The 19,380-nt window shown below is 40.9% G+C and overlaps 1 protein-coding gene across 12 annotated transcripts in view; it reads left to right on the top strand.

Moving 5' to 3' along the window:
* Positions 1-19,380, top strand: part of BRCA1 (BRCA1 DNA repair associated) — a 66,370-nt gene that overhangs the window by 15,063 nt on the left and 31,927 nt on the right. For 7 of the 12 annotated variants that reach the window (XM_032871745.1, XM_032871744.1, XM_032871741.1 and 4 more), the window contains 8 exons: positions 6,920-6,997; positions 8,385-8,473; positions 9,051-9,190; positions 10,848-10,953; positions 11,957-12,002; positions 13,135-13,211; positions 14,038-17,481; positions 17,872-17,960. In XM_032871745.1, the coding sequence (XP_032727636.1) occupies positions 6,920-6,997; positions 8,385-8,473; positions 9,051-9,190; positions 10,848-10,953; positions 11,957-12,002; positions 13,135-13,211; positions 14,038-17,481; positions 17,872-17,960 (4,069 nt within the window). The remainder of the gene's footprint in view (positions 1-6,919; positions 6,998-8,384; positions 8,474-9,050; positions 9,191-10,847; positions 10,954-11,956; positions 12,003-13,134; positions 13,212-14,037; positions 17,482-17,871; positions 17,961-19,380) is intronic. The other 5 variants (XM_032871743.1, XM_032871742.1, XM_032871750.1 and 2 more) reach the window with 3 other exon arrangements.

The raw sequence follows: 19,380 nt of genomic DNA, 5'->3' as shown, positions 1-19,380 counted from the left end.
TCAGAGATGTAGAAATAGGCAAGACATGGAAAATCTAGCACATAGATTGAACATAGTCTCTCAGGAGTCTAGGAGCAAAAATGAACACAAGTGTAGGGTGGTGGTTATAAGGGAAGAGTTGTGGCAGGGATCCAGCCATAGGAGGCTGAGGGTTACAGTTAAGATTCCTGTCCCTAAGAGACAAGAACATTGACCCATGAGACTGGGATACTGGGCAAGGAACTTAGGCACTATCTTCAGGATGAAGAGCTCAAGACAGATTCTTAATCATTGGGACTAAATACAAACTAGAGGTTTGCCCGAGAAGATAGAGCTCTAATATCGAAACTGACGAGGTTTGGTGGGACCAGCAACACAGTGGATGCTGAGGTGCTAAGTTATGGAGCTCTCAGGGTCTTTATTTCCTTTAACTAAGGCCTGCATTGGTTCATGATCTGTTGGCAGGAATCCAGGGCACCCCCATTGTAATGAAAGGAAGCCAAAAGTCATCCTGCCTTTATTTTGCCCAGACTTAGAACTATTAATTTATTGCTTCCTGCCAGGATAGATTTGGATCAACAGCTCAAAATTAGATGAGTTTCCATAACATTGTTAAACTGCTCCAGGTACAGACGTGCCCAGAAATGTGTACTCTAAACGTCCCCCCAAATTAGTTTGTGTCACTGTGATTTTACTGTTTTCTTATCAGCTTTAAAAATCTGACTCCACTCTTTAGAAAACATACTACATTGGCTTAAAAAATATATTGTCTTTCCCTAAGCATTGGGCTTTAGAAATTGAAGAGGCTAAAAACTTGGGATGCCTGGCTGGCACGTGACTCTTGGTCTTGGGGTTATGAGTTTGAGCCCCACATTGGGTGTGGGGATTAAAAAAAAAAATACACTCTTCGGGACGCGTGGGTGACTTGGTCAATTAAGCATCTGCCTCCGGCTCAGGTCATAATCTTAAGGTCCTGGGATCGAGCTCCACATCAAGCTACCTGCTCAGCGGGGAGTTTGCTTCTCCCTCTGCCTACCACTCCTGCTTGTGCCCTCACATGCACATGCTTTCTCTCTGACAAAAAAAAAAAAAAAAAAAAAAAAAAAGACGACTCAGACATTTTTACTGAGAACCTCATGTAGATCTTATATATGTGTGTGTTCTCATTTGATTGGCGTATCACATGTATTCCTCAGAGCTCAGGAACAGAATTTAACAAATCTTCTCAGCCTTGAATGATATACCAATGTTCCATTGATCTGTGGGTACTTTCCTTATCTTAGTCTTTTCAAGTCATGTACAAGTTCATTTTCTCTTTTGAGTTTAGTAAATAACCTTGTAAATGTCTGTTCATATCTTTTTCTAGCATAAGGAAAGATTGGAACCTATATTTTGGTTGATTTCTACTTACCTAGTTCCCCTGCATTATTTGTGTAATTATTGTACAGGCTACAACACTCTGTAATGTAGCTTGTCCCTCTTGGCTTAGTTGCTCTATGCTGCAATATTCTATTTGGGAGATTCCCTCCCTTTCCCTCCCATGAACTGTGTGTAATTATACCATTTGCCAGTGTAATGCACTGATGCCTCCTAGGGCCATTATGGTAGGATATGGGTAGGATTTGCATCTTTTCAAGGAGTGGTAGCCTTGTCTGTGGCTCTTTAAAGGGGATTACATACAATGCAGGTAGCTTTTTTTTTTTTTAATTTTTTATTAACATAAAATGTATTATTAGCCCCAGGGGTACAGGTCTGTGAATTGCCAGGTTTACACACTTCACAACACTCACCATAGCACATACCTTCTCCAATGTCCATAACCCCACCACCCTCTCCCGCACCCCCTCCCCCCAGCAACCCTCAGTTTGTTTTGTGAGATTAAGAGTCTCTTATGGTTTGTCTCCCTTCTGATCCCATCTTATTTCATTTATTCTTTTCCTACCCCCAAAACTCCCCACATTGCCTCTCAACTTCCTCATATCAGGGAGATCATATGATAATTGTCTTTCTCTCTGATTGACTTATTTCGCTCAGCATAATACCCTCTAGTTCCATCCACGTCATCGCAAATGGCAAGATTTCTTTTTCTTTTGATGGCTGCATAGTATTCCATTGTACATATACCACATCTTCTTTATCCATTCATCTGTTGATGGACATTTAGGCTCTTTCCATAGTTTGGCTATTGTGGACATTGCTGCTATAAACATTCGGGTGCACGTGCCCCTTTGGATCACTACATTTGTATCTCTCTTTTTTTTTTTTTTTTTTTGGACACAGAGAGAGATCACATGTAGGCAGAGAGGCAGGCAGAGAGAGACAGGGGAAGTAGGCTCCCTGCTGAGCAGAGAGCCCGATGTGGGACTTGATCCCAGGACCCTGAGATCATGACCTGAGCTGAAGGTAGAGGCTTAACCCACTGAGCCACCCAGGCGCCCACTACATTTGTATCTTTAGGGTAAATACCCAATAGTGCAATTGGTGGGTCGTAGGGTAGCTCTATTTTCAATTTTTTGAAGAACCTCCATGCTATTTTCCAGAGTGTTTGCACCAGCTTGCATTCCCACCAGCAGTGTAGGAGGGTTCCCCTTTCTCCACATCCTCGCCAGCATCTGTCATTTCCTGACTTGTTAATTTTAGCCATTCTGACTGGTGTGAGGTGGTATCTCATTGTGGTTTTGATTTGTATTTTCCTGATGCCGAGTGATGTTGAGCACTTTTTCATGTGTCTGATGGCCATCTGGATGTCTTCTTTGCAGAAATGTCTGTTCATATCCTTTGCCCATTTCTGGGTTGGATTATTTGTTCTTTGGGTGTTGAGTTTGATAAGGTTGCAGGTAGCTTGTTGATACCCCTTTCCTCTACACTATAGAATTATTGTTGAGCACAGCACGGTCATGGAGCATCTGTACAGGTGAAGAAGAAACCTAGTCTCCTTGACTCTTCCTAGGGCCTGTCTTCTCTGTCAAATGAAGACAATACAGCAGGGTTGTTGTGTAGAGTAAGAGAAGGCACTGCGTGTTTGGGAACATGGTCAGTAAAAAGTGCTCTCTGCGTCTGCTGGCTTAACCATTCCTGCTGCCTTTTCAACTCCCTTTTTTCTTGAATGATCCTTTCACTGCCAATGCCTGCTCCCTTCCCCAGTCACCTCCCTTACCAGAATATTCTGTTCTTTATGATGGCAGGGATTTTATTTTGCCTTTTGCTAAATCCCCTGCATCTAGAACAGTACTGGACATGTAGTAAAGGTCGGTGGTATGAGTGAGTCCCTGCTCATAATGAGTGTCCCTGCAGCTGTCTCTACTGCTCTCTTCCTTTTTCCCCTTCCTACTTGTCTTTTCTCTGAATCTTCTGTCTTCTTCCTAAGGGCATTTTGATCTTCATAGATACCATCAGTCAGTAGAAATAGTATTTTTTTTTTAAGGAAGCAGACGTATGAGAATAAGTTGCATGTGTCCTTCATGTCTTCCTAGCCATATTTGCTGTCTGAGGTAACCACCAAAATTGTTTTCCACCCAGAGATGCTCTGAGAGCCCACCTGTCCCAGAAGGCTGGAGCCTTCCTCATTTTTTAGACTTCTAGTGAGGTGACTTGGTTTTATGCCAACTATCACGACACACATTGTGAATATGAAAATGAGTGCATTTTCTCCCTGCCTTGAGCTTTTTTTTTTTACATTTTTATTGAAATATAATTTACATGCTATAAAATTCACCCATTTTAAGTGTACAGTTCAGGGTTGTGGGTTTTTGTTTTTGTTTTTGAGGGTTTTTTTCCATATATTCATAATTGTGCAACCATCACTGCAATCTATGTTTAGAATTTTTTTTAAAAGATATTATTTATTTGAGAGAGAGAGAGTGAGTGAGAGAGAGCACCTAAGGAAGGAGGGTCAGAGAGAGAAGCAGACTCCCCACTGAGCAAGGAGCCTGACTCAGGGCTTGATCCTGAGACTCTGGGAACATGACCTGAGCTGAAGGCAGATGCCTCATTGACTGAGCCATCCAGGCACCCCAAGTTTAGAACATTTTCATCACCCCCCAAAAGAAACCCTGTACCCATTAGTAGCTACTCCCCATTCCCCTTCCATCTCCTCTTTTGCAACCATAAATCTACTTTTTGTCTCTATAGATTTGTCTATTCTGGGTATTTAATATGAGTGGAATCATACAACGTATGACCTTTTGTGTCTGACTTCTTTCACCGAACATGGTGTTTTCAAAGTTCATATTGTGGCATATCAATACTTCTTTTTTGTGGCCGAATAATATTTCACTGTGTGGATATATCACATTTTGTCTCTTCATTCAGTAGTTGATGGACATTTGGATTGTTTTTGGCTATAATGGGTAATGCTGCTGTGAACATTTGTGTACAAGTTTTGTGTGGACTTATGCTTTCATTTCTCCTGGGAAGAAACTTTAGGAGCACACTTCCAGAGTCATATGGTAACTCTGTATTTAACTTTTTGAGGAACTGCCGAACTGTTTTCCAAAGTAGCTGCGTTGTTTTATATTCCCACCGGCAATGAATGAGGATTTCAGTTTCTCCACATCTTCTGCAACACGTATTTTTTTAAATTATTTTTTAAAGATTTTATTTATTTATTTCAGATAGCGAGAGAACATGCACGCACAAGCCAGGAAGAGGGGCAGAGAGAGAAGCAGGCTCCCTGCTGAGCAGGGAGCCCAATGCAGTGCTCCATCCCAGGACTCTGGGATCATGACCTGAGCTGAAAGTAGATGCTCAACCGCTGAGCCACCCAGCCATCCCTGCAATACATATTTTTAATTATGGCCATCCTAGTAGATGTAAAGTAGCATCTCATCATGGCTTTGGTTTGCATTTTCCTAATGGCTAATAATATTGGACATCTTTTATGTGCTTATTGACCATTTGTACATCTCCTTTGGAGAAAATTCAAATCCTTTGCCTATTTTAGTTGGTTTATTTCTCTGTTTACTATTGAGTTGTAAGAGTTATTTATATATGCTGGATATAAGTCTCTTACCAGATGATTTGCAAATATTTTCTCCTTTTCTATGGATTGGCCCTTTCCTTCCTTCCTTCTTTTCTTTCTTTTTTTCTTTTTAAAAATTTTTATTTATTTGAGAGAGAGTGAGCACGAGTCAGGGAGGTAGGGAGGAGCAGAGGGAGAGGGAGAAGCAGACTCCCTGCTAAACAGGGAACCTTACACAGGGCTCTATCTCAGGACCCTGAGATCATGACCTGAGCCGAAGGCAGACACTTAACCAACTGAACTACCCAGGCTCTCCCTGGCCTTCACTTTCTTCATGATATTATTTGTAGCACAGAAGTTCTTAAGTTTGATTTAGTTCAGAGGCACCTGGGTGGCTTCAATGTATTAATGTATCTATTTTTTCCTTTGGTTATTTGTGTATTTAAGAAATCATTGCTTGAGCGCCTGGGTGTCTCAGTGGGTTAAGCCTCTGCCTTTGGCTCAGGTCATATCAGGGTCCTAGGATCAAGCCCCGCATCGGGCTCCCTGCTCAGCGGGAAGCCTGCTTCTCCCTCTCCCACTCCTCCAGCTTGTGTTCCCTCTCTCACTGTGTCTTTCTCTGTCAAATAAGTAAAAATAAAAATCTTTAATTAAAAAAAAGATTTTATTTATTTTTTTGACAGAGAGCATGTCAGTTGCTTGATGGAAAAGTCCTACAACTGGGTTGTGGGGATCGTTGTACAACTCCATCAAGTTACTAAAAGTCATTGAACTGTATACTCACAAATGAGGAGGAGCATGGTGCTACTTTTTAAAACCTGTTACCTAAATAAATAAAATCTTTAAAAAAGGGGGCGCCTGGGTGGCTCAGTGGGTTAAAAGCCTCTGCCTTGGGCTCAGGTCATGATCCCAGGGTCCTGGGATCGAGCCCCACATCGGGCTCTCTGCTCAGCGGGGAGCCTGCTTCCCCCTCTTTCTCTGCCTGCCTCTCTGCCTACTTGTGATCTATTTCTCTCTCTCTCTCTCTCAGTCAAATAAATAAATAAATAAATAATCTTTTTTTTTTTTTAAAGATTTTATTTATTTATTTGACAGAGATCACAAGCAGGCAGAGAGGCAGGCAGAGAGAGAGGAAGGGAAGCAGGCTCCCTGCTGAGCAGAGACCCAGACGTGGGGCTTGATCCCAGGACCCTGGGATCATGACCTGAGCCGAAGGCAGGGGCTTTAATCCACTGAGCCACCCAGGCGCCCCATAAATAAATAATCTTAAAAAAATAAAAAAAGAAAGAAATCATTGCTTAACCCAAGGTCAAATGGTTTATAGTTTTAGTTCTCACATTTAATTCTGTGATCCATTTTGAGTCAACTTCTTGGATTGTGTGTTAGGATTCTAGCTTCTTCTTTTTGCATGTGACTATTTGGTTGTCCCGGCACTATATTTGTTGGTACACTATTCTTTTTTTATTTAATTGTCTTGGTGCCATTGTTGAAAATCAATTGACCTCAGATAGATGGGTTTTTCTGTATTCTCTGTTCTGTTTCATCCATGTGTGTCTGTCCTTATGCCAACAACCACACTGTCTTGATTTACTGTAGCTTTGTAGTGACGTGCTGAGTTTTTAATTATAATCATTTTACTTAAACTATTTATCATTTATATCTCATTATTCAGCGGGAAATAATTATGAATCTATCATTAAATATGCCATATTGACTTTTTAGTAAGTTTTATTTGATCATAACAGTCAGCCATATGCATGTAAGTTCAGTTTTCATAGATCATTGCTTATGTAGTTTGGTTTTCTGCTTATCCAGCATCTAAAAACAATTAAAGCCACTGGTTGTAATTCACCTGCCATTACCTTTAAAATGGCTCTTAAGGGCAGTTGTGAGATTATCTTTTCATGGCTATTTGCCTTTTGAGTACTCTGTACCAAAAAAAAAGTAACTTGAATTGTTCTTTTCATTTATAATTTATAGATTTTGTATGCTGAAACTTCTCAACCAGAGGAAAGGACCTTCCAAGTGTCCTTTGTGTAAGAATGATATAACCAAAAGGTACTTAATTTGGGTAGTGATGGGAGGTTGGGCTCAGCAGTAGGGAAAAGTAGAAATTCCTTCATAACAGAGCCGGTGCTCCTGTCAAACTATTCATCAGTAGAAAAATGCATAAACGAGTGTTGGGCTGACAGAGTAAATTATTTCTGAAGTCATTTTCTTGAAAGTTTTGTGGTAGGTCTGTCTCACAAAGGTATTAGCAATTCATTACCTCTTTCTAATGCTTCTGAATGGCATAGAAACATGCAGTCTTACCTAACGTGGGAATGTACCCTTCTGCCCCCTTTGTCTCTAGGTCCTTCTTTTCTTTTTCTTTCTTGCGCTTGTTTCTACTTAATTATACACACACAGTGTGTTTATACATTTTGGGTCCCTCCCACCAGGATATAAGTTCTCTTAAGACACTGACTTTTTCTGTCTCCGTCAGTGCTGTTTTTCAATGTTTGCCACATGGTACTCACTTAGATATTTAAAGGAAATAATGAATTATATTGTCCTACAACTTTCCTAAACCAAAGTTTCTCTTTGGACATTATCATCTATGATGTGGGAAACAAAGGCAGAAGAAAAATTACTAAATTTCCTTACTACATACAGCCCATTGACAAGTCCCTGAAAACAGGCAGAGTGACGTTCTTTTAGGGACTCAACTGTTTCCATGTTGACACTTTGCTAAGGGCAAATGGTAATCTTACCCTGACCCTCCAGGATCTTTTTAAGTCTACTTTAACATATAAAAATTCCTTTATCTCTACCCTCCCAAGATCCATGTTGGCAATCATCTGCCAAGCATATGACCCACTGATATTCATCTGAAGAGTCTCATGACTAAGGTTTTATTAGACAGTAATAAATGACCTTTTCCTTACAATAGCTAGCCCCCTCAAGGTCCTGGATACCTTGCTTCCAAAATTCCTTAGACACTTACACTACCCCTAACCCCTTCCCAACTTGAAAGTGTATAATGGGCCATTACGTTACATTGAAGTAACATAGTCATCATTTCACAGAAATCCCTGAAAGCTCAAATTAGGAGGTTGGGTAGATGAGGTTCAGTTGTTAAGAATGAAGAATGGTAGGTTCTCTATGCAGTGAATTTATATCTACTATCGATTCAGAGTACAGTATTTTAGATAGTTACAGGCTTTGGGTAGGCTTGAATGGCCAAAAAAAAAAAAAAAAAAAAATTTATGAGAACAACCAATCCTGCCACACAGTTTGTTTTGATGTTTTGATGTTAGTGTAAGGTCACTAATAGCTCTTTTCTTGAATGTATTTTTACTGTTGCTACATCTGGCTTTTTGTTTACATATCTTTCCTTATTCTAGTGTCCTTAAAAAGTTGGTAATCCTTTGCTGAGTGTGTTTCTCAAACAATTTAATTTCAGAAGCCTACAAGAAAGTACAAGATTTAGTCAACTAGTTGAAGAGCTGTTGAAAATCATCCGTGCTTTTGAGCTTGACACAGGATTGCAGTGTAAGTGTTGCATAGCCCCAGGGGCCAGCACTCAAGTGGCTGTCCATTAAAACTCAGGAAGTTTTCACAGTTACTCTGTGAAGAGGCAATAACACCTTTTGGTCTAGGTTAATCTTAAGTCTTTATCTGTGATTTATTTTTTGAATCATTCCCACTGATCTCACACCTCATTTTATAAGTCCTGAAATACACATTTTTCACAGTTTAGCATCTCCAAACTTGGGAGCAATTTACCACCTGTGGTGTACCATTGTTAATTTAGTATGTTTTCTCTCTAAATGGCCCAGAAATAATTGTGTGTCTTGCATCATTGGTACCTTGGATTTAATGAAATATGATATTAATACACAAATATGTTAGTACTGATGTAGGAAAAAAAAGATTAGAAATAATTTTGACAGTCTGTGTGTTTCCTAGGAGTAGACTTTCCAAAGTAGATTAAAAAAATGGTAGGTAAGCTTTAATACATTGTCTTAACAAACCAGAGAGCTCATATACAGGATTTCTTTTGGTTCTTTGATACCCTTACTGTATTGTTTTAAACTATAACAATAACATTTTCCTTTGTAATTCATAGTTGCAAACAGCTATAATTTTTCAAAAAAAGAAAATAACTCTCCTGAGCACCTAAAGGAGGAAGTTTCTATTATCCAAAGTATGGGCTATCGAAACCGTGCCAAAAGACTTCGACAGAGTGAACCTGAAAACCCCACCTTGGTAAAGCCATTTTCATTTATTCTGGTAACATCTCGACTGAGCATTTTGAATTAGTGAAGGTGCTAGATGCTCATGGATTTATATAAAAAGGCAGTAAACATGGGTTTGTAAATAGTTAACATGGACTTACATAAAAAAGCAGTAAACATAAAAAGTCAGAGCCACCTGGGTGGCTCAGTCGGTTAAGTGTCCGAATACTGGTTTCAGCTCAGGTCATGATCTGGGGTCATGGGATCAAGCCCCACATTGGACTCTGTGCTCAATGCAGAGTCTGCTTGAGATTCTCTTTCCCTCTCCCTCCTGCTTGATTGCTAATAAATAAATAAAATCTTTTTTTTTTTAATTTTAAAGATTTTTATTTCTTTTTTTTTTTTAAAGATTTTATTTATTTATTTGACAGATAGAGATCTCAAAGTAGGCAGAGAGGCAGGCAGAGAGAGAGGAGGAAGCAGTCTCCCTGCTGAGCAGAGAGCCCGATGTGGGGCTCGATCCCAGAACCCTGGGATCATGACCTGAGCTGAAGGCAGAGACTTTAACCCACTGAGCCACCCAGGTGCCCCAAGATTTTTATTTCTTTATTTGACAGAAATCACAAGTAGGCAGAGAGAGAGGAAGGGAAGCAGGCTCCCCGATGAGCAGGGAGCCCAATGCGGGGCTCGATCCCAGGACTCTGGGATCATGACCTGAGCTGAAGGCAAAGGCTTTAACCCACTGAGCCACCCAGGCACCCCAATAAATAAAACCTTTAAAAAAAATAAAAACTGCTTAAGAAAAAGGCAGTAAACAAGGTCAGATAGTAAATTAAGTGCTTGGTCAAGAGTTAGAAGAGCCAAGAGATGGTCCACGTACCTCGTGTGGGCAAGAGAGACCTGGGTCCATCCCCTGCTTCAGTGCTTTTATCCATTCTGATGTTTGTCTAAAATAGCCTTGAGGTCACTGATGACTTTAAGATTTGGGCTTGCTAGTTTTTAAAATAATCACCTCACAGCAATTCTTCAGGCATGAGGAAGTATCTTCTAATTTATTTTCTTTGAAAAGTTGCCTGGGAAATAAAGTCGGTCTTTACCATTTGAAAATTGCTTCAACTTAAAAGGTGTAATTGTCAAAGAAAATGCAGTGATTTGCTCTGTTATTACTTGCATATGAATGGATAATGCAGATCTTAAAAATAATGGTTCTCATCGTACCAGTATTCATTTTTCAGTAGATGTTGAAGGACTCAAAAAGAAGGAAAGCTTCATCAAAGTGATATTGGATTTTTAAATATTCTTTCCTGTACTGAATGTTCATAGGATTGCTGGGTTTTTATTCATAACCCTGTTATCAGATGTGATTAGAAATGTAAACTAAATGATTCTCATTCCCTTTCTATACTATAATACAAAATATTAGCTTCAAAATACACTTTTCTTCAAAAAATTACATAGATAATACATATTCAGTTTAGAAACGTTTAAAACAACACAGAGGAAAAAATATCTAAACCACACATAACTCATATATTTTGATTTGTAGTTTGCCAAGTGTTTTTTCCAGTTGTCAGATTTTAGTTAGTTATAATAGTCTGGTTTGTCCATGGCCTGGAGTTTCTCTTCAAGAAAAGAAACAAAGAGCTGGTTTCAACAATTGATTGATCATTCTTTACTGTACTGCTTAGCAGGAAACCAGTCTTAGTGTCCAACTCTCTGACCTTGGAATTGTGAGATCTCTGAGGACAAAGCAGCAGATACAGCCTCAGAATAAGTCTGTCTACATTGAATTGGGTAAGAGACACAGATTTTGTAAGTTTAGAATGATAGTTGCTAGATTGTGGTCTTACAGTTATACCAAAAGCCTCATAATTTATACAATGTCAGGGAAATTTGGGAAATGGAAATAAAATAATTTTATTTTCCTAGCCTTACGGTGTGATACAAATAGTGTAAACGATGTAGCACTCACCGCTTTGTAAAACAAGACCCTTATTTTATAAAGAGAGCAAAAGGAAGTGTGTCTTGATTATAATGTGTAAACATGCTTTGGGAGGATAGAGAGTAGGGATAAGAAATAACATGATGGGATGGCCACAGCATTTGAAGGGATCCAGGATACATTGTACTAGACTAGGAAGACTTTTTTTTGTTGTTTTTAAAGGAAGACTTTTAAGAAGACCTGAGCTCAATTCAAACAGGTCTCTCTAGTTGTCTTACCTGTTAGAATGCATTTATAATTGGGAAGAGTGACCTTCTTTGGGCTGCCAACCACCACCATATGTCTACCATAGCACTTACCAGATTCTCTTGAAATTACCTATATGTTTTTTCCCTGCTTGAAGATCATAAGTCCTGAGACAACAGGTGTTGTCATAAAAATAGTATTTAGGAGAACTCACCGACGTCCAGACCCTGTTGGGACTTACTTGCGTAACTCATGTAAGATGCATAGCAACCCCCTGAGGTTGTTAATATTATTGTACTTATTTTGCCCATGAGCAAATAGAGGCACATGGAGGTTAAGACATTTTGTCGAGATAACAAAGATAGCAAGTGGCAGAGCTGTAATTCAAACTTGGGAATTCTGGCATCAGAGCCCGTGCATGTAACCACATCTCTGTGTTACCTGCCATATGTTTCATTGTGTCTACAGATTTTATACATAGTGTGCGGTAGTATTTCTTGAATGAATATCTGTTGTGCAACAAGTACATCTCATGACTTTAACCCTTACAGTAAAAATCCTTTCAGTAAAAATCCTTTTACTGATTTGTTATCTGGGGAATTTTTTTAGGATCTGATTCTTCTGAAGATACAGTTAATAAGGCAAGTTACTGCAGGTGAGTTAAAGAGAGCCTTTGTCTGTGAAGTTGGCATTTTTGTATTTAGTTAATAAATATTAAGGATTGGTATTTAGGTTAGAATCATGGCATTGGAATAGACCTTAGAGGTGAGACAACATGTCTTAGTGGAGTCCAGAAGAGTATAAACAGAATTCTGCTCAGACTTGCTTCCAGCAGATGGTTGTGTCTAACTTAGTTCCTCGTGCACAGTAGTATTTTGGCTCATGAAAATATTAAAGGACTTCATTTTCAATTATTTTTCTGTTCCTTAATTCCATCTATCTCTCAAGCTTTGTCTACATGAATTATACAATGATCTATTATCCACCCATCCCCCAACTGGGTTACCTGTCAAATTGCTTTCCTTAGGAATGATTGCTTGACCCTAAAATCTGTGATGGCTTGTCTGAACTATGCTGGTACCATTGCCAGTCAGATCTTGTTTGCAAATGACTTTTTCCTCATCTCTCATTGGGAGGAAATGTTTTTTAGCTGGAAGGGAAGCACAGAGGCAGTGTTGCATTCTGTTGTAATGTCCGCTCTATCCCAGTGCTCCTTTTAAGTGTCTTTGCTCTTGCTTTCTCATTAAGATACACTTTTATTTATTTATTTTTTTAAAGATTTTATTTATTCATTTGACAGATCACAAGTAGGCAGAGAGGCAGGCGGAGGGTAGGGGGAGCAGGCTCCCTGCTGAACAGAGAGTCCGATGTGGGGCTTGATCCCAGGACCCTGGGATCATGACCTGAGCCGAAGGCAGAGGCTTTAACCCACTGAGCCACCCAGGCGCCCCTAAGATATACTTTTAAATTATGTTGAGTTTTTTCCTTTACTATCTTTGGGCTATTGTTTGTCTACCATTTAAATTTTAATTCTCTTTTGCTCATCCATAAAGCAATGTATCTGTGTGACTCCGCTGATTTTTATGATTGTTTCTCCTCAGTCTTTGACCGTTTGATTTTGGCTGGAAGTTACTAAAGCAGAGTGCAAATTTCAAAAAGTGAATCAAATTGATCAACTTACTGCAGTCATACCTAGAGGAGCTGAAATACTTGATCTTGCTTATTTGACAACTCTGTGAGCGTAAAACTAGTGTTTTCTCATTGAAGTTTCTATCTTTTCTCTGTAGTGTGGGAGATGACGCGTTGTTACAAATCACCCCTCAAGGATCCAGGGCTGAAGCCAGTTTGAATCCTGCAGAAAGGGGTAATGACAAGTCTTCCCAACTTAACAGGCACTGAAGAGAGAATGGGTAGATTCTATACCGTAATCAGATTATTCTGAAGCACATTTGGGACATGTATAATTCACAATATCTCTTTGCAGAGTTAGAATGTCTTTCTCAAATGTCATGATACAGGCTGATCTGTTTCAATGGCACGAGGCTGATGTGATTATAATAGTACCCTGTGTAACTGGTTGTTACCTTTTACATTTTAATTGATGTGTTTGTGTTTTATCTTTTTTTTTTTAAAGATTTTATTTATTTATTAGACACACAGAGAGAGAAATCACAAGTAGGCAGAGAGGCAGGCAGAGAGAAAGGGGGAAGCAGGCTCCCTGCTGAGCAGAGAGCCCGATGCGGGACTCGATCCCAGGACCCTGAGATCATGACCTGAGCCGAAGGCAGAGGCTTAACCCACTGAGCCACCCAGGCGCCCTGTGTTTTATCTTTTATACACTAGTATTTAAATATAGGGGGTATGAGTCTGAAGATAGAATAGAGTGCTGTATAGCTCATTCCCAGTCTGCTTTTAGTCCACTGTCAGAGGTTAGGGAAGTAGGAGGTGTGGTTTATCAAGAGGGAGAATTCTGAAATTAAGTATTTGAGGTGGAAATAATGAGAATCTAGATAAATAGGAATTCTGTGAAAGTGCATGAGCTACATCTTTTGTATACTTGGTGGTTGATGAGGTCAGGTTCTCTAAAAATAGCCATGTACTTTATTTCCACCCCCAAGTTGTATTAAGTGTACATGTTTCTTCATGATAGTTCAGTTTTTAAGCACCTTGTTGTTTTTGTATGCTTTCAGCTGCTTTTGAAATTTCTGAGGACATAACAAATAGTGAACGCCATCAATCCGATAATAAAGATTTGACCACCACTGAGAAGCATGCAACTGAGAAGCATCCAGAAAAGTATCAGGGTATTTCTGTTTCAAACTTGCATGTGGAGCCATGTGGCACAAATACTCATGCCAGCTCATTACAGCATGAGAACAGCAGTTTATTACTCACTAAAGACAGAATGAATGTAGAAAAGGCTGAATTCTGTAATAAAAGCAAACAGCCTGCCTTAGCAAGGAGCCAACAGAGCAGATGGGCCGAAAGTAAGGAAACATGTAATGATAGGCAGACTCCCAGCACAGAGAGAAAGGTACTTCTGAAAGCCGATCCCCTGCGTGGGAGAAGAGAACCGAAGAAGCAGAAACCTCTACGCTCTGGCAGTCCTAGAGATTCCCAAGATGTTCCTTGGATAACACTGAATAGTAGCATACAGAAAGTGAATGAGTGGTTTTCCAGAAGCGATGAAATGTTAACTTCCGATGATGACTCACATGACGGGGGATCTGAATCGAAGACCGAAGTAGCTGGTGCAGTAGAAGTTCCAAATGAAGTGCACATATGTTCCGGTTCCTCTGAGAAAATAGACTTAATGGCCAGCGAGCCTCAGGATGCTCTGATACGTGAACGGGAAAGAGTCCACACCAAGTCAGTAGAGAGTAACATCGAAGATAAAATATTTGGGAAAACCTACCGGAGGAAGGCAAGCCTCCTTAACGTGAGCCACACGAGCGAAGATCTGCTTATAGGAGCGTGTGCTGGAGAACCTCAGACAGCGCAAGCTCATCCCCTCACGAGTAAAGCAAAGCGTAAAAAGAGAACTACAGCAGGCCTTCGTCCTGAGGATTTTATCAAGAAAGTAGATCTGGCTGTCGTTCCAAAGACTCCTGAAAAGCTAGTTGAGGGAACCGACCAACTCAAGCAACGTGGTCACGTGACGAAGATTAAAAATAATAGTCCGGAGGATGAAATAAAAGGTGATTATGTTCAGACCGAGAAATATGCTAACCCAACAGAATCCCTGGAAAAAGATTCTGCTTTCAGAAGCAGAGCTGAAGCGATAAGCAGCAGTATAAGCAAGATGGAACTGGAATTAAATGGCTCCGGTCTGAAAGCCTTTAAGAAGAACAGACTGCGGAGGAAGTCCTCCACCAGGCACGCCTGCGCGCTTGAATTCGTAGTCAGTCAAAATCCAAGCCCACCTGATCGCAGCGAACTGCAGATCGATAGCTGTTCTAGCAGTGGGGAGATGAAGAAGCAACCTGTGGACCAAAGGCCAGTCAGACGCAGCAAAACGCTTCAGCTCCTGGAAGAGGAGGAACCTGCAGCTGGACCCAAGAAGGGCAGGAAGCCAGGCGAACAGATACATAAGAGACTTGCCAGTCACGCTTTTCCAGAGCTGAGTTTAACCAACGTACCTGGGTGTTTCGCTAACTGTTCAAGTTCTAATAAACCTCAAGAGTCTGTCCACCCCAGCCTCCGAAGAGAAGACATAGAAGAGAGCCGAAGAACGACTCAAGTGTCTGGGAGTACCAGAGATCCCAAAGAGCTGCTACTGAGTGGAGGAAGAGGTTTGCAAATTGAAAGATCTGTAGAGAATACCAGTGTTTCCTTGGTACCTGATACTGATTGTGGCACTCAAGACAGTATCTCGTTACTGGAAGCCGACACCGTAAGGAAGGCAAAAACCACACCAAATCAACGTGAGAGTATGTGCACAGTAATTGAACACCCCAAGGAAACTATCCACAGTTGTTCTAAAGATACTAGAAACGGCCCAGAGGGCTTTGCGGATCCACTGACATGTGAAGATAACCACACTCAGGAGACAAGCATAGAAATGGAAGAGAGTGAGCTCGATACACAGTATTTACGCAACACGTTCCAGGTTTCAAACCGTCAGTCATTTGCTCTGTTTTCAAATCCAAGAGATCCAGAAAACGACTCTGCAGTGGTCTGTGCCCACTCCGGGGCCTTAAGGAAAAAAAGTCCAAAAGTCACTCCCGAATGTGGACAAAAAGAAGAGAATCGGGGAAGGCAAGAGTCTGAAATCAAGCATGCGCAGGCAGTTCCTGCAATGGCGGGCTTTTCTGCAGTTAGTCAGAAAGCTCAGAAGCCAGATGATTATGCCAAATGTAGCCTCAAAGGAGGCTCTAGCCTTTGTCAGTCATCTCAGTTCAGAGGCAAGGAAACTGAACTCCTTATTGCAAATAACTGTGGATTTTCCCAAAACCCTTATCATATACCACCACTTCCTCCCATCAGATCAGGTATTAAAACTCTATGTAACAAAAACCCGTCAGAAGAAAGGTTTGAGCAGCATTCAGTGTCACCAGAAAGAGCAGTGGGAAATGAAAGCGTCATTCAGAGTACAGTGAGCACAATTAGCCAAAATAACATTAGAGAAAGCTTGTTGAGAGAAGTCAGCTCAAGCAGTGTTAATGAAGTAGGTTCCAGTACGAACGAAGTAGGCTCTAGTACTAATGAAGTAGTTTCCAGTGGAGAAAACATGCAGGCAGAACTAGGTAGAAACCGGGGACCTCAATTAAATGCTATGCTCAGGTTAGGTCTTATGCAACCTGAAGTCTGTAACCAAAGCCTTCCTGTAAGGAATTGTAAAGATCCAGAAATGAAAAGGCAAGGAGAAAATGAAGGTATAGTTCTGTCTGTTAATGCAGATTTCTCCCCATGTCTAATTTCGGATAACCCCGAACAACCTATGGGAAGTAGTCATGCTTCTCAGGTTTGTTCGGAGACACCCGATGACCTATTAAATGGTGACAAAATAAAGGGGGAAATCAGCTTTGCTGAAAGTGACGTTAAGGAAAGATCTGCTGTCTTTAGCAAAAATGTCCAGAAAGAAGAATTCAGAAGGAGCCCTAGCCCTTTAGACGATACACGTTTGGTTCAGGGTCAGCAAAGAGGGGCCAGGAAATTAGAGTCCTCAGAAGAGAACACGTCTAGTGAGGAGGAAGAGCTTCCCTGTTTCCAACACTTACTGTTTGGCAAAGTAGCCAACACACCTTCTCAGTCTACCAGTCACAATGCTGTTGCCGCAGAGGGTCCGTCTAAGAAAACAGAGGAGAACCTAGACTCACAGAAGAGTAGTTTAAGTGACCTCAGTAACCGGGTACCATCAGCAAAGGCATCCCAGGAACATCACCTGAGTGAGGAAACGAGGTGTTCTGGTAGCTTATTCTCTTCACAGTGCAGTGCTTTGGAAGACTTGACCGTTAATACAAATACCCAGGATCCTTTCTTGATGTTTGATCCTCCTTCCGAACAAGTGAGGCATCAGTCTGAAAACCTGGACACTCTGAGTGACAAGGAATTGGTTTCAGATGATGATGAAAGGGAACTTGGTCTGGAAGAAGATAATCACGAAGAAGAACAGAGTGTGGATTCAGACTTAGGTACTGGAACCAGGTTTTTGTGTTTGCCCCCATCCGTATTCTAGAAATGAGCTAACTGTTGGTGCCTTGTAGGGGAGCACATTTTACAAGTTCCCAAGTGCAACTAAAGTCACTGCTTCTTAAACACATGTTCCTCTAAGGTGCCTTTCCTTAAAAGTGCTTTACCCAGCTGGCACATCTTCTCTGTTTGAATGAGATCTAATTGTTGGCTGACTTGTTTCTGGTTTGCTATTATGATTTCCAAGAGGAAATCTGGGTGTCCCAAAACAAGGAGCGTAATCATTCTGCATAACACAAAAGTGAAGTTTGTCCTGCCAGTACGAAGACGGGTATGGCAAGTTGTGGTATGTGCTGTTTTTACATCTGAAACTATTTTTATCATCATTTAAGGTGAAGTGGCATCCGGGTACCAGAGTGAAACAAGCTTCTCTGAAGACTGTTCGAGGTTGTCCTCTCAGAGTGATATTTTAACCACTCAGGTGAAAAGTTTGTGTGGGTGTGTACGTGTGTGTGTGTCATGTCCTCTGCATTCAGTAGCGTGCACCCCACATTCTGACCTTTGCTTGTATCATCCTTTTTTATTTTTTTAAAGATTTTATTTATTTATTTGACAGAGATCACAAGGAGCCGGGGGTGGGGGGAAGCAGGCTCTCCGCTGAGCAGAGAGCCCAAATGCGGGGCTTGATCCCAGGACCCTGAGATCATGACCTGAGCCGAAGGCAGAGGCTTAACCCGCTGAGCCCCCGGGGCGCCCCAGCCTTGTCATATCTTATGGCATTTTATATCATGAATGTTTTAGTACTGCAGAGGGAATAGTCTCAGAAAAGCACTCTATCCCAGCATTTTTTAAAAATATATTTTATTTATTTATTTGACAGAGAGAGACACAGTGAGAGAGGGAACACAGGCAGGGGAGTGGAAGAGGGAGAAGCAGGCTTCCCGCTGAGCAGGGAGCCCAATGCGGGGCTCGATCCCAGGACCCGGGGGTCATGACCTGAGCCGAAGGCAGACTCTTAATGACTGAGCCACCCGGGCGCCCTATTTATCCCAGCATTTAAAGATTAACACCAACATCTTCACAGAACGGTAATAGTAGTTGACCTTGGAGTGGGAAAATAGAAGACTGGGAGGAGAAAGAGGAAGCCCTACTTTCTCTGAATATCCTTTTGTGCCTTGAATTTTATACCATGTGTATTACCCAGTAATAATTATTATTAACTTATTACAGTTCTTCATTCTTCTTCATATATGTACACAAAGGCCTTATTTTAAAAAAAAATATATCAGGGGCACTTGGGTGGCTCAGTGGGTTAAGCGTCTGCCTTCGGCTAAGGTCATGATCTTAGGGTCCTAGGATCGAACCCCACATCGGCCTCTCTCCTCAGCGGGGAGCCTGCTTCCCCCTTTCTCTCTGCCTGCCTCTCTGCCTACTTGTGATCTCTCTCTCTCTCTCCGTCAAATAAATAATCTTTAAAAAGAAAAAGAAAACTCACTTTAAAAAAAAAAATATATATATATATATATGTATATATATATATTTATATCGGGACGCCTGGGTGGCTCAGTCATGATCCCAGGGTCCTTGGATCGAGCCCTGCATCGGGCTCCATACTCTGTGGGAAGCTTGCTTCTGCCTCTCCCACTCCCCCTGCTTCCTGCTTGTGTTCCCTCTCTCACTCTGTCTCTCTGTCAAATAAATAAATAAAATCTTAAAAAAAATTTATATATCTCATACTCCATGTACTTACATTGTAATGTTGTTTTTTCTATTGCATTAAGTTTCCTCCCATGACTCATTTCTAATTAGTATACAGTATTCTGTCTTTTGGATAAGCCATTTTTTTTTTAAGATTTTATTTATTTATTTGACACAGAGAGAGAGATCATAAGTAGGCAGAG

Source organism: Lontra canadensis, unplaced genomic scaffold (genome assembly GCF_010015895.1).
Source record: "Lontra canadensis isolate GAN:19392208 unplaced genomic scaffold, GSC_riverotter_1.0 scaffold43, whole genome shotgun sequence".
In the NCBI taxonomy this organism is placed as follows: Eukaryota; Metazoa; Chordata; class Mammalia; order Carnivora; family Mustelidae; genus Lontra; species Lontra canadensis.
Note: the sequence above shows the minus strand (reverse complement) of the source record. Positions and strands in the feature narration are given on the sequence as shown.